At 35.3% G+C, this 15,650-nt stretch overlaps 2 protein-coding genes across 5 annotated transcripts in view; one reads left to right on the top strand and one right to left on the bottom strand.

The window, feature by feature from the left end:
* NPHP3 (nephrocystin 3) overlaps positions 1–11,947 on the top strand; it is a 57,158-nt gene extending 45,211 nt beyond the window's left edge. For 2 of the 4 annotated variants that reach the window (XM_086351746.1, XM_086351821.1), the window contains 9 exons: positions 450–572; positions 2,153–2,342; positions 2,501–2,742; positions 3,983–4,058; positions 5,291–5,418; positions 6,960–7,200; positions 8,168–8,293; positions 8,890–9,005; positions 9,996–11,947. In XM_086351746.1, the coding sequence (XP_086207872.1) occupies positions 450–572; positions 2,153–2,342; positions 2,501–2,742; positions 3,983–4,058; positions 5,291–5,418; positions 6,960–7,200; positions 8,168–8,293; positions 8,890–9,005; positions 9,996–10,176 (1,423 nt within the window). In that variant the 3' untranslated portion in view covers positions 10,177–11,947. Of the gene's footprint in view, positions 1–449; positions 573–2,152; positions 2,343–2,500; positions 2,743–3,982; positions 4,059–5,290; positions 5,419–6,959; positions 7,201–8,147; positions 8,294–8,889; positions 9,006–9,995 lie in introns of those variants that run through there. The other 2 variants (XR_015145781.1, XR_015145788.1) reach the window with 2 other exon arrangements.
* A 1,487-nt stretch (positions 11,948–13,434) lies between these two features.
* UBA5 (ubiquitin like modifier activating enzyme 5) overlaps positions 13,435–15,650 on the bottom strand; it is a 32,903-nt gene continuing 30,687 nt past the window's right edge. Inside the window, exon 12 of the mRNA XM_086352191.1 lies at positions 13,435–15,633. Coding sequence (XP_086208317.1) covers positions 15,550–15,633 — 84 coding nt within the window. The 3' untranslated portion in view covers positions 13,435–15,549. The remainder of the gene's footprint in view (positions 15,634–15,650) is intronic.

The raw sequence follows: 15,650 nt of genomic DNA, 5'->3' as shown, positions 1-15,650 counted from the left end.
TCTTTTAATATTATGCTGAAGATTTAAGTGAAATCAATGCAGGATCATTTTATTACTTTTATTTTATTCTAGTTAAATAGTTTAAGTAGTTTAAAAATATGTGTGTGTCTGTAAATACCTGGGTGTGTACAGTTGTGTCCATTGATTTTTTTTTTTTGTGATAATTCAATTTGTGTCCATTGATGGTTTTTTTAATAGTTCAGTGCCTACTCTATAGGTGTAGGAAAATACCTATAGAGTTTGATCAGTGGTCCTGAATATTACTTTATTTCCATAGTTAGGTTTATAAAGTTTCTGATTTTTACCTAATTTTCTCAGTATTATTCATAGAGTCAGGGATAGGATATATATCAAATATATATCTCCTCCTTTAACATTTGCCAGTAGTCTGTTGAAGCAATCTCACTGTGGGACAGTACTACTGAATGTTGTCCCTTCTTTTCTAATAGTCAGGACCGAGTGACTTGGAGGAGTGCAGATGAACTGCCTTGGCTTTTCCAGCAGCAGGGAAGTAAACAGAAGCTGCATGATTGTCTTCTTAACCTCTTTGTATCTCAAAACCTCTATAAAAGGTAAAAAACTTATTTGTAGGACATCTTTCCCCAGAAAAACAGATTCAAACAGTTGTTCAGTGTAATGGGAAAATGGCATTCTTCATTTAAAAATTAGTCCACTTTCAGTGGTAACCGTAATATAAAACAATGTGGGAGAAATTTTAAACAGTTTGCAAATTGCCACGTCTACTTTTTCCAAGAGGTAAACAAAAAAGATACTGTGCTGTGCTTAGTCACTCAGTCATGTCTAACTCTTTGCAACCTCATGGACTGTAGCCCACCAGGCTCCTCTGTCCATGGGGATTCCCAGGCAAGAAAACTGAAGTGGGTTGCCATGCCTTCCTCCAGGGAATCTTCCCAACCCAGGGATCGAACCAAAGTCTCCCACATTACAGGCAGATTCTTTACCATCCGTGCCACCAAGGAAGCCCAAACAAAAAAAATAGAGTATTGTTTTTATAAAATCAGAGCTGGAATGCTCTTGAGATAGCTTTGTATCTTAATCTTTCACCGAAGCAGGTTTAAATCCAGACCACCCAGAGAGGAGGTTCATGATGTCTACCTCTTAGGGCATCCAAGTATTTTAAAGTGTAGCCTTCAAACCAGACTTTGGGCTCTTCATAGGATTGGACTGGTGTCAGAATTTAAAGAAAGGATTACCCTTTTTTTATAATAATCTTTTTTAAGGTTTTATTCTATCTTTTTGGCTGTACTGTGTGGCATGTGGGATCTTATTTCTCTTACCAGAGGTCAAACCCACACACGGTGCAGTGGAAGCGCCAAGTCTTAACCACTGGCCACCAGGGAAATCCTTTATGTCTCATTGTTATCTCCTGGTGTGTCTGAATTTGCCTCTTGCAGAATCACCTTTTTATGAGCCAACCTTCTGACCTCTAAGCCCCACCTCTGTCTCACCTAGAAATTTAGACACTTCTCATAACTTAGCTGCATAATTTGTTTTGTTCCTTAATGATCTCTCTCAAATTTCTTTGTTGCAGCTCATAAATTATTTCTGGTCTCCATCCAGTTTTTCATGATTTAAAATGAGATTCATCCTTTAGTTTAACAGCTCTCCATCCTACTTAATACCATCTAGAGATGAATAAGCTTACTTTTATCATTCCATCCCTTGATGAAAATACAAAGCAGGTATTCTGACAGCTTGCCTGTGCTTTGTTTCTTCTGTTCGTATTTCCATCATTTAAAATAATTTTGGGGTGAATTCAGCAGTTGACTGCATATCATAAAAAGTCTAAACAGGATTATGATAGGGTTCCGTTGGTGAATAATCATAATGGTATTAATGGTAACAGCCAACACTATGGAGTACGTGCTACATGCCATAATCTCCTTAAAGCAACACTTGAGGCAGGTGATATCGGTGTGCTCCTTCTGCAGTCGAGAATGATGAGGTAAGAGAGAACACAGCGAGAGTGCTGTGGACTCAGATGGCAGGCCCAGTTTACACCTTTACCGCACTACACTGGACTGGCCTCCTAATACACTGTCAGTAGCTTGATATGAATTTGTGGCATCTTCACTCAGTAGTGGGGTTTAACGTTTCTTTTTCATTATATTACTGTTATTTGTTGAAACAGAGGACATTTTGCTGAGTTGCTGAGTTACTGGCAGTTTGTTGGCAAAGACAAAAGCGCAATGGCAGCAGAATACTTTGATTCATTGAAGCAGTATGAGAAAAACTGTGAAGGCGAAGAGAGCATGGTTTGCTTAGCTGACCTTTATGAAACCCTGGGGCGATTTCTCAAGGATCTAGGCCTTCTCAGTCAGGTAACTTCAGCAGGGAGTTAGAGACTGTGTGGGTCTTGATGTTTACTCTTTTCTCCTCCCTAGGAATTGATGTAGCTTTCATTTGTTGTGCTAACGAGATGGCAAATCTTACAGGATTTCACTCACATTAATTGGTCTTTAACCTTTTTATTCCCCAGGCTGTTGTGCCTTTGCAGAGGTCTCTGGAAATTCGAGAAACAGCTTTAGATCCAGATCACCCACAAGTAGCTCAGTCTCTCCACCAACTCGCAAGTGTGTATGTGCAGTGGAAGAAGTTTGGCAATGCAGAACAGCTGTATAAACAAGCACTGGAGATCTCAGAAAACGCCTACGGTGCAGACCATCCACATACTGCTCGCGAACTTGAGGCACTTGCAACTTTGTACCAGAAACAAGACAAGTAAGATTTCAATGAGTAATTCTCTGGTTTTTTGACAGGGAATTACAGTTCTTAATGTACTTATGTGGGAGGCATTGTTTTGTGGCTGTGTACTTTTCTTTATCCCGTACTTTCCTTATCCTATATTCTTTTGAATCCACCATATTCAAATATTATTCTTGGTCTGGGTCTTCATGGGGTAAACAGAAAATTAGAACTGCAAGGTTTATCTCTGTTTCAAGATGTGTGGAGGACAGAACATGGACTTTGGAGTCATAGAGCTGGATGTGAAAATGAGCTCCTTTTCTGACTGGCTTTGTAATATTGAGTACTACTAATACAGGGGACAGCAAACCATCACCCACATGCCAAGTCCACAAGGTCCCCTGTTTCACACCTAAGGTTGTAGTGGAACACAGCCATAGTTTTTTTTCATTTACATATTGTCTGTGGCTGCTTTCATGCTTTGACAGTAGCTTTTTAGTTTCAACAGCAATCACATAACCCACAAAGGCAAAACTGTTTACTATCTAGCAGTTTACAGAAGTTTGATCCCTAGTATAATACGCCCTCTGATAGGTATCTCTTCTCTGTCTGAAATCATTTCTTTTGCTCAATCATAAGTGACACATATTGGAATTTTTCTTTTAACTTCTAAAAATATTGTTTCACACAGATTTTGTGTGAATTTCACATTTCTATGTGACCAAAAATTAGTTGATATAGCAAACTAAAGTTTTGAATTTTCATTTAATTAGATTGCATTTTAGAGATTGCCTTTTAAACTCAAAATGAGTTTAATCAGCTGAAAAATAGTTAAATGTCAGCTAGTTGGAAGACTTGTTCTTTTAGTTGCTAAGTCATGTCTGAGTCTTTTGTGACCCCATGAACTGTATCTCTCCAGGCTCCTCTATGCATGGGATTTCCCAGACAAGAATACTGGAGTGGGTTGCCATTTCCTTCTTCAGGGATCCGTTTTCCTTCTCCTAAACTCAGGGATCAAACCTGCATCTCATGCATAGGCAGGCAGATTCTTTACCACTGAGTCCCATAGAAGCCCACTTGGAGGACTAGATTTATTAGATTTTGTTTTGCGAAAATTTTTGTTTAAGATTTTTCATTCCCTATGACTCTCACTTCTAGAAATAATGTTGTATTTAATTAGCAAAAAAAGACTTTACATTGGTGCTTTCATTTCACTGAAGTATGACACTTTGGACATGTTGCTTTCCTTTGACTTACTTTTTTTTTTTTTTTTAAGATATGAACAAGCTGAACATTTTAGGAAGAAATCATTTAAAATTCGTCAGAAAGCTGCAAGGAGAAAAGGCAACTTGGTAATGAGAGATTTCTTTTGTGTTGTGTTTTGAACAAAAAGGAAAAGAACATCTCTGTATCATAATGTAGATACATAAACCTCATATATTTAAAAACTTTTGATTTTAAATTGATTTCTAGGGAAGTACTGATTAATATTTTCTGGTTTAAAATACATGTTTAAAAACTAGTATTACTGAGAAGTACAAATTAGTATATGTTTAAAAAGTGGAACTATATATTTTGGTAATCATTTTACACTATATACATATGTCATATAATCATGTTGTACACTTTAAATTTACACAGTGTTATATGTCAATTATATCTCAATAAAGCTAGGGAAATTTTTTTTTAATTTTTAAAAGGTAGAACTATACAATTCAAAGATTAGATTTTAGTGTGAAGCAATTATACTCCAATAAAAATTAACAAAAATGATAAAGGTTAGATTTTAGAAGATGGACTTAAAAGCTGTTTCAATTTTTTAAAGCTTGAAAAGAGAATAAAAGAAATTTAGTAAACATTTAATGTTACATTCAAATGCCAAGAAATTATTATCCTTAAATGCAAAAACTTTTTCATTTTTCTAAGCTGCTGATAAAATAAATATAGCATATTTATTTTAAAATGCTATATTCAGTTTTTTATTAAAATGTATTTGACATCTAACATTGTGTAAATATAAGATGTACAACATATTTATTTGATGCATTTATATATTGTAATATGATTGATTACACCATAACGTCACATCACAAAATTATTTCTTTTTTGTAGTTGGAATAATTAAGATCTGGTCTCTTAGTAAGTTTGATCATTATAATACAGTATTGTTGCCACTATTCCCTATGCTATCTATACATTTGATTTCCAGGACTTACTTGTCTACTAGATGCAAGTGCTATGTGCAGTTTTAAGTACCTGGTATTAAATGTTTAGTAATAGGGTTAATAAATATATGCACATTGTTTCCTAATCTTTCTGATGCATTTAGGGATTCTGTTCATTTTGCTAAATTATCATAGTCATTTTCACAAAATAGTTTTAAATGAATTTAAGAATGTGAAGTCACTGGGAAGTATGTATATTTTTTAATAATCATTAGAGTAATTCAGTATACTTAAAGTAATTGTAATCTACTTTAAAGGAAACAAAAGGAGAAAGGATTTTTTCAGAACCCTAGTATATAGCTTCAGAATCAGAGATTGCACTTACTTGATGATTGTTGTGAATTTCTATGTTTCTCCAGTATGGATTTTCCCTTTTACGTAGACGGGCCCTACAATTAGAAGAGCTCACATTAGGTAAGGATACACCTGACAATGCTCGGACCCTCAATGAACTGGGTGTGCTCTACTATCTTCAGAACAACCTAGAGTGAGTACCCTACTGTTAATAATGAAAACACGTATTCATTTCATCTCTTAGATGCAAAGCTGTTTTACATTTCTATCAAGCCAAGCTAGAAAAAATCAACAGAATTTTTCATGTATGATATGTTATGAACATGGCCACATTTAACAAAGACCATGACAATTTCTCCACTGTTTCCTTTCACATTGTTTCTTTAGTAACTAAAAAGATATTCTGTAGTTTCCTTAGTATTTTATATGTTTATAACAAATGAGTTTGTGTAGATATTGTACAAAAGGTCTCACATAAGAACAAACTTGGGACTGAGGGAAAATAAAGAAAAGAATGTAGATGGCTGCTAATTTTATTCTTCAATTTATTTGGGCATAGACTCAAAGACTCTTTTATGAAAAATGAGTGTTTTTGGACTTCTTTGTATGTCAGCAAAATACAATAGATTTGACATTTTGGATATCAGAAAAATACAAATATTTAGCCCACTTCACACGGAGAAGGCAGTGGCACCCCACTCCAGTACTCTTGCCTGGAAAATCCCATGGATGGAGGAGCCTGGTGTCCATGGGTTTGCTAAGAGTCGGACACGACTGAGCGACTTCACTTTCACTTTTCACCTTCATACATTGGAGAAAGAAATGGCAACCCACTCCAGTGTTCTTGCCTGGAGAATCCCAGGGATGGGGGAGCCTGGTGGGCTGCAGTCTATGGGGTTGCACAGAGTTGGACACAACTGAAGCGACTTAGCAGCAGTAGCAGCAGCAGCCCACTTCACAAAGGAGCAAGGTCTACTGTTTCTTGTGGTGCTCAGGCTTCTCATAGTGGTGGCTTCTCTTGTTGCAGAGCATGGGCTCTAGGGCACATGGGCATCAATAGTTGTAGCACACAGGCTCAGTAGTTTTGGTCCATGGGCATATGTAATCTTCCCAAACCAGGAATTGAACACATGTCCCCTGTACTGGCTGGCAGATTCTTATCCACTGCACTATTAGGGAAGTCCCACAAAGGGTTCTTTAATTAAAACTTATTTAGTACTAGGGAGCTCCCTTGCAGCCTGGTGGTTAGGATTTGGCTGTTTCACTGTGGAGGCCCAGGTTCCACCCCTGGTCAGGGAACCATCTTGCATGCCACAATGCAGCCAAAATACCAAAACAAACAAACAAACAAACAAACAAACAAACCAGATTTAGTACTAACTCCAAAGGGAGGGAGAAGGAAAGAATACCAAAATCTTTTGAGTTTGGCTTAGTAATTTTTAAGATATAAAAAGTTTGTTCTGGAAACTATTTATGAGTTTGTGTTTTAGGAGTGAAGTGGAGAATGGAGACAATCATCCAGACACCTTAGGGTCTCACACTACTAGGAAGGCATATTTAATTTTTGGAAAAGGGCAGAAAGAGATGAGGGGTAGGAAAGAGGATTTTGAGCTGAATCCTTCATTTTAACTATCTTGGATTTAAGAATAAAAGTACTTCAGTTCTCCTCCTAATTAGGACTAGGGTTCTGACTTCTAGAGAATAGTTTAAACCATCTGGGTCTTTTGTTCATAGAATAGCTGACCAGTTTCTGAAGCGTTCCTTGGAGATGAGGGAGAGAGTTCTAGGACCAGATCACCCTGACTGTGCCCAGTCGTTGAATAATCTGGCGGCTCTATGCAATGAAAAGAAACAGTATGACAAAGCAGAAGAACTTTATGAAAGAGCCTTAGACATTCGGAGACGAGCATTAGCTCCTGATCACCCTTCTTTGGCTTATACGGTAAAGCATCTTGCGATCTTATACAAGAAAATGGTAAGTAATCCATAGCATGCCTACATGTGTTTTATAATATACCAGTTAAGCCATAGTTGCTGTAAGCAAAATAATTTATCTTCCAATGGATATATTATTTTCTATGATCTTTTAAATCACAATGATTTCAGACTTAACTAAATTAAGGTCCTAGTTTAGTTTTTAAAAATACATTCTAAATACAAATGCATTTGTCAGTACTCTAACTAGAACTTATTCTTCTTTTACATTTCAGAAGTTTTAAAATTCAACTAGTATTACGTTTGCTGTGTTAGGCTACCATAGATGTATCAAATCACCCAATTGTAAGGACTGAAGAAGTCTCCATAGCTAATGAAATGACCATTTCACTTTTTCTTTGCTTGCAATTAAATGTAACCATTCTTTACCATACAGTTCTAGTCTAAGTGATATTTGGATTTTTTATGGCTGTCTTTAAGACAAACGAAAATCAGGAGAAAAAACTGCTTTCATTTAGTGTGGTTACAGAGTTGTATAGACTTTGTGGGACTGTTGCTAACCCTCCTAGTACTGAAGTTGATGTTTCAGTATAAAGGATCCATTGCTGCTATTTCTACCTAAATTTCAAGTAAAAAAGAAATAATCTGAAAAATCTGGAAAGGATTTGGTGGAAAATGAGTTTTAAGATAAAAACTTTGATGCTATCTCTAAATGACATATAGCAGCAAACATACTTTAACTGGCATGTGTTTACATCACCAGAAAGTTATAATGGGTGATCCTAAAGAACTTTCTGAGTTATCAGATAAAATGTTCTTATATTCTATATAGCTTTACATATTAGATTTCAGATACCCATAAACTTATCCATTAAACTGGGAAGAAATATTTCTGAACTTTTTTCCTCAGAATTATTTTACCATAAAACTGTATTTATGGAACAAGCTCTGATCATAAAGTATTTATTGCTTTAATATTTTTGTTAGATTTCACTTTTGTGTTTTAGGGGAAACTTGACAAAGCTGTACCTTTGTATGAGCTGGCTGTTGAAATCCGGCAGAAATCCTTTGGCCCAAAGCACCCAAGTGTAGCCACTGCCTTGGTGAACTTAGCTGTTCTTTATAGCCAAATGGTAAGTTCCCATAATGTAATGCTTTATAAATCAATAGTTTTAACATATGAAATATAGGTAAACATGTATTAGATATAGGTAAACATGTATTAGATATGACACAGTAAAAATAATTAAAGGACAATTAAGGTTATCTACTAATGTTCCCTTTAATACTTGAGAAGTTATTAAAGTTACAACTGTAAGACAGTCCATTCTTCTTAGTGTGAAATACTGTGTTTAGTTCATTGCATAGACTTATTTATTTCTGGAGACTCCCTACATCTCTTTATCTAATATTGTTCCTAAGATATATCATTTGCTTGTCATGAGTAAGAGATATGGTACCCTGGGGTACCACAAAGAAGTTTGTGCTTATATAATTGGATTAATGTCAGTTGTTACCAAGCCAGGTCTAAAACTTAAGTTTCTGAATTTTATTATACTACTTCTCCAATTATGATTACTCCTAAATTAATCAGTTTATCTACATCTTGTAGGAGGATATTAACTCTTTTAAAGTGCTTAGCCAAGTAGGTCAGCTCAGTCTAGAGTACCTTAAAAGTAATTTCAGAAACCCAGTGTGTTCAAATGAGCATTGTTTCTTTTTTAATAAGAAAAAACACAGTGAGGCCCTGCCGTTGTATGAACGAGCATTAAAGATTTACGAGGACAGCCTGGGTCGGATGCATCCTCGAGTTGGAGAAACACTAAAAAATTTAGCTGTGCTTAGGTAAGAATTTTTCACTTTCCTCATATAGCCAAAATCCCTCTTAGGACATCTTTGATTCATCATAGAACCCCACAAAATATTTATTGCTGATATGCTTTTTAGTAGAACAGAGGGTTTATTTTTGGCTGATCTAGTTCAAGAGACATTGAAATAATATCCAGAAGTGAAATTGAAGGTGGCACAACATATTTTGTAGAGGAAGTATCATGACAAATAAGAGGATGGATTACATTTGCAGCTAACTGGCTCTGGGGGTAATTGGCAACTTGCTATCCTCAAAGTGGATTTACCATGTTGACTTTTGCATTATATTTACCTCAAGATGCTAACTTCCTTTAGCAGTTTCACTGTACCCATTACAATGTAGTCTTAATGGTGCCCCATAAGACACTTGGCAGCAGACAAAAAGGAGAATTTGGGTATTCTGTTTTATTGGTCTGCCTGAAAATGGACTTTTCTTGCAGAGTAAAACTTACAAACAAGTTAAAATATAAAGGAAGATCATTTCTTAGGCAAAACACAAAACCTAGAAATGATCCACAGAGTCTTTCCAAGTAATGGGTCAAGCTGCCTCTCGCACATCACTGTGGGACCACTCAGCATTTCACAGTGCACAGAAAACCTGGCTGCAGGGTTTTACACTAGGTGAGGTGGAGAGCACTTCTGGGTAGATTTCAGGTGGATTTTTTTTTTTTTCAATTATTTATATTTTGTCATATGGTTAAATGACTAGCAATTGGCTGAAATAATCTTGGAAATCCTGTGATAGTTGGCATTTTAGAAAATTTTGAAAGCATTCAACAAATATAACTTTTTCTATATAAAAAACTAATAATAAAAACCTCCAGTTTTTCAATCTTCAGCTTGGAAAAAAAGAGCACAACTTGTTTTTCTGTATCCTATAAGATCATTTAGAATTGTTAAAAAAAATTGTTAAATATTTATCTCAAAATAAATATTTTCATTTTGAGACTTTTTTTTCTCCCAAAGCTATGAAGAAGGGGATTTTGAAAAAGCTGCTGAACTATACAAAAGGGCAATGGAAATAAAAGAAGCAGAAACGTCACTTTTGGGTGGAAAAGCTCCTTCCCAACACTCATCAAGTGGAGATACATTTAGCTTAAAAACAACCCATTCTCCTAATCTTTTCCTTCATCAAGGACAAAGGTGATAGCAGCAACTACCACTCACTGGAAATGCACCTTAGGATAAAATAATTAAGAAACATTTGGAACTTTAAAATTTATAAAAACTGTTAAGAAAATTTAATTTCACTGTGTGATTTAACTGGTTATTTGTATGATATTGGACTACATTGAAGTTTGAGTCATGACTATTTCAATTTTAGCTGTTTGAAAGAATTAGCTTTCCTATTGTGTGGGAACCAATATCAGATCAGATCAGATCAGTTGCTCAGTCGTGTCTGATTCTTTGCGACCCCATGAATCACAGCACGCCAGGCCTCCCTGTCCATCACCAACTCCCGGAGTTCACTCAGACTCATGTCCATCGAGTCAGTGATGCCATCCAGCCATCTCATCCTCTGTCGTCCCCTTCTCCTCCTGCCCCCAATCCCTCCCAGCATCAGAGTCTTTTCCAATGAGTCAACTCTTCGCATGAGGTGGCCAAAGTACTGGAGTTTCAACTTTAGCGTCATTCCTTCCAAAGAAATCCCAGGGCTGATCTCCTTCAGAATGGACTGCTTGGATCTCCATGCAATCCAAGGGACTCTCAAGAGTCTTCTCCAACACCACAGTTCAAAAGCATCAATTCTTCGGCACTCAGCCTTCTTCACAGTCCAACTCTCACATCCACACATGACCACAGGAAAAACCATAGCCTTGACTAGACAAACCTTTGTTGGCAAAGTAATGTCTCTGGTTTTGAATATGCTATCTAGGTTGGTCATAACTTTTCTTCCAAGGAGTAAGCGTCTTTTAATTTCATGGCTGCAGTCACCATCTGTAGTGATTTTGGAGCCCAGAAAAATAAAATCTGACACTGATTCCACTGTTTCCCCATCTATTTCCCATGAAGTGATGGGACCGGATGCCATGATCTTTGTTTTCTGAATGTTGAGCTTTAAGCCAACTTTTTCACTCTCCACTTTCACTTTCATCAAGAGGCTTTTGAGTTCCTCTTCACTTTCTGCCATAAGGGTGGTGTCATCTGCGTATCTGAGGTTATTGATATTTCTCCCAATATAGACACTTTGGAATCCTAAGATGACATGAAGAGTTGATCATGAAGAGTAGACTGGTCTCTGTTCTGTAAGAGCAGTTATAACTCTTTATTAGCAGTTAAGACAAGGAGTTCAAGAATTCCATGATTCTTATCTCTCAAAATCTACTTTTGCCTCACCATTCCTCATCTTGCTATTCAGTAGCAGTCTGGCCCAGTTGTCTACCTCAAAGAAAAGTTTCAGAATAAAGGGATAATGTTTATGGGACATATGAATTGTCTTCTGTAAAATGAACTAGTATTAGGAATCTCTGTCTGCTACATGTCTTTTATTCTACCTTTTCCTTGAGCAGATACGGCTAAGCCCACTGTTTTCTGTGATTTCTACATTGTATATTGTTTTTACTGTGTAGAATGTCCTTGCACAATCTGAAGTCAGTATTGCAGTAACAAATCAAGCCCTTTGGCATTCTTTTAACTTTTCCCAAAATATGGACACAACCTTCTTCCTTAAATGGCCTAAATCTACCTCTTCATTTATCTAGAACTCAAATTACTTTCCCGTTTTATATTGAAAATTAAATATTTTTATAGATTTTATAAATATTGCCAATCTGGGGTACTGTTTCATGCCATTTATATATTTATATATAATAAAATTTTCATTTTTAATACTTGTAACATTCCAGCATGTATTAATTGTAAAGGTGAAAGATGTGATAACCATATTTCACTATTTTAAAATAAAGGTGAAATTTCAAGTTCTTTTTTCCACTCCAGTTTATACAAAAGGATTATATTTACATAATTAAGAAAAATGTTGAACACTACAAAAAAAAAAAAAGAATTAGCATTGTAGTTTGCTAATTCACTGAGTAGTTTGCTCAACTTGAGCTTCAGTGACTCCTTAGGATTTTGGTTAATGTTCTCTAAGGCTTGGCTACTCAAGGTGGTCTGTAGACCAGAATCATCAGTATTACCCTGGGAGCTTAGTAAAAATTCACACAGGCTCTCCCCAGACCTATTGAATCAGCGTCTGCAATGTAGCTAGATTCTCAGGTGATTCATATGCATATAAATTTGGGGAACAGTGGTCTAATTTTAAGGCACTACAGTGGTGACTTAAAGTAAATGAGGTAGAATCTTACAAAATGAACATCATTCTTCTCCCTTCTGGCAGAAGTACAACAGGGAAAAAAGAAGATAAACTACAACCATAACACATATTTCTGGGTTTGCCAGCTATGAAAGGCACAAAGCAATTGAATTCACAAATATATCAGACACTGACTGATTTTAGAATTAACTTTTTAGAGTTTAAAATTTGATTATTTAGTGGTATAAGTAATTTAACACATCATAAATAATAAATTTAAATTTAAAATTAAATTTAAATAAATTTAAATGTAAACTTTAGAAAATAACCTGAGATTAATATCCTAGAAGAAGCCTGAAAAAAAGGAAAAACTAGCAAAAGGATAATATGCATTTTTCTTTGTTCCTACAAAGTTTGGACTTGAAAAATATACAAAAAGTGAAAACTTACATTATTCAAAGTGACTTTATGGTAAGTTATTAATTATACTTGAGGGGTGATTATTTCAAAAGGTTTAAGTATAGTTTTTAAGACTATATTTTGATCTTACTAATTATACTACCAACTCAAATGTTTTCATGTAGAATGCCTAAAAAAGAATAGGTACTTCCCTGAAGGTCTAGTGGTTGGGACTCCACGCTTCCATTACAGGCAGCACTATGATCCCACATGCCATGCTGCACGGCCAAAAAAGGTTCTCAAAAGGAATATTACGTACACTTTAATATACACCTTTAACATGAAAAGCATAGGTTTAAAATAATTATAAATCTGAATTGGAAGGCTCTAAACTATGGTAGTTATAATTAATTTTCATTCATTAATACTTTACAAAAAGAGAAACACTAAAAAAACATGCGATGGGGGAACTTAAAGCTTCATTAGTATTCTTAAATATTTATTACATTTTTGGGTTGGTCAGTGTGTTTATAGGTATTCAGGAAGTAATATTTTTACATAAAGGAACTCATAATACTTACTTTTTTTACTACATAAAACATTTAAATAGTACCATAAATTAACCTCCCGTTAAATTAAAAAGGGATTAAAGTTAAACATATTGTTTGTTTTACTCTAATTTAGAGCATTTGTGCTAAGGCAATTTTGGGAGTGTGTTTCCATCTTTTATACTTGAAGCAATAGTGTTATAAATCTGGTCAAACACTATGGGTTTATTTAGTAACATAAAATCCAATGATGATTAATTTCTCATGGTCAGCTGTCTACATATACAAATTTTCATGACATACAGACTTGTCAAGAGAGCACTCTAGATTACAAAAGATATTTGTTACCAGATTTTTTCTGTTAAAATAATAACTTTAATGGAAGATATAAGAAAAAAATTAGATAAGATTTTATAAAATATAAGATAACAGCAGGGTACAAATTAAGAACAGAAAAAAAAATCTTTAGATAGTAGGTTCTAATATATATAACTGATTCACTTTGCTGCACACCTGAACATAAACACAACATTGTAAATCAACTTTTTAAAAAGATGGTAAGTTCTAACTATTTATCAAACTATATAAACTTAAACTTGTAAGTATAGCCTATACCAAATTAGTGTACCAAAGGAATGTTATTTAGAAAGACTGCATTTCTTTTCTGAAATTCAAAGCATCTCTATGAACTAGAAAAGTTATTTTACAGATGAATATACTGAACTTTTAAATAACTGCAATGACCTAGCAAGGCAACATAAATACGTTTCAAGACCAGAAAGCTATCCCCATATATCCTGACATTACTGTAAACATAAGAATCACAGTACCCTAAAATCTCAAAACTAATATATTAAACATATTTGATATTTGGAGCTTTTTTTTTTTTTTCTGAAATTAATTTGTAGAATCTTATTTCATAAGTAGGAAAGGTACTTGTAACTTTTTAATTACATTTTCCCCTAGAATTTAGACATTCTCTCTTCAAAGCAAAAAAATCATCAAAATAGGAGACAAGCACAGTAACAGCCTACGGATAATGGTTACCAGTGCATGTTTATTAGTCTCTAAACCATTAGGAATTTACTTTAACCAAGGCTCTCTAAGCCTTCATTATTTGTATGCAAACTCCAGAGAAAAGCAGTTTATCAAATGACAATGATCAGGGAAAATGATACTCTTCCCTGTGAAGAAATACATGTCAGTCATTGCAGAGGTAATTTAGGCTTCATTTATTATCTGCTACCCAGGACAAGCCTTTGCCAGTAACTAATTACCCGGGGAATCAAATTTGAATAAAATAAAGTATTAGAAGATAGCCCATATGATGGGTATAATTTAGGTGATCTTAAGCCTAAATTTATCTTTTGCTCCTCAATAAAGCACACTGACTCAGACAGATGATATGCTGACTTCCCTGGTGGCTCAGACAGTCAAGTGTCTGTCTACAATGCGGGAGACCTGGGTTCGATCCCTGGGTCAGGAAGATTCTCTGGAGAAGGAAATGGCAACCCACTCCAGTACGCTTGCCTAGAAAATCCCATGGACAGAGGAGCCTGGTGTCCATGGGGTCGCAAAGAGTCGGACACGACTGAGCGACTTCACTTTCACTTTCAGTGCACAAATACAATTTGCACATCCTGAAAATATCTTTACCTGTCTATCCATGAAGGAAGCTTCTTTTTATTTGCCTCTGTCTTGCTTAGATTATATATATCACAAGTTTACACACTTTTCCAGTGCCTACATTTCAGCTTATATTTCATCAGGAAACATTCGAGAGGATGTTTTTATTTTATAGGTTTACAACTTGAAATTCACTGTTGCTCAAGTTAGTAGTAGTGGGCAGTTTTCTTGTAGAGAGCAATTCCAAACACAATGAGTATGTGCCCACTGGCTTAAATAATCAACATGCTGTACCTCTTGTTCTTTCCCTCTATGTGATCACACACTATTCTATTGTCCATGGCTGCAGGCAACAGACTACAAAGGATTACTGAAAAGAAGAGGAATATACCAGCAAATTGGTCCTTTCTTCTCACTGCCCCCGACAAAAGGTCAAAACAGTTCAATGGCTAACCTACAATAATCCTTTAAGTTTTCTTACTATAATGAAATATGAGTTTTAAGAGTTTCTGATTTAGTTGAAGGAGGGGAGCAACAAGCAACAGTCACAGTATTTCCAAAAAGTTAATAACAATTCAGTGAAGATTACACATCAATTGATGTTCCCTTAAGTTTTCTCAGTTTTTAAATGATTTTTTTAATTGCAAGGGAATAGGTTTAAACACAGGAAATAAAATATAGGCCAGTCCATTATTTATATGTTCTTCATCTTGGCCATAAGGTCTTCCAAGCTTTCACCAGAATCTTCTACTGTTACTTCAGGTACAGAATCTTCTTGCTATCAATAAATGAGGA

This window comes from Bos grunniens, chromosome 1 (assembly GCF_055505025.1).
Source record: "Bos grunniens cultivar Pamir isolate PY7600 chromosome 1, Bosgru_T2T1.0, whole genome shotgun sequence".
NCBI classification, from domain to species: Eukaryota; Metazoa; Chordata; class Mammalia; order Artiodactyla; family Bovidae; genus Bos; species Bos grunniens.
Note: the sequence above shows the minus strand (reverse complement) of the source record. Positions and strands in the feature narration are given on the sequence as shown.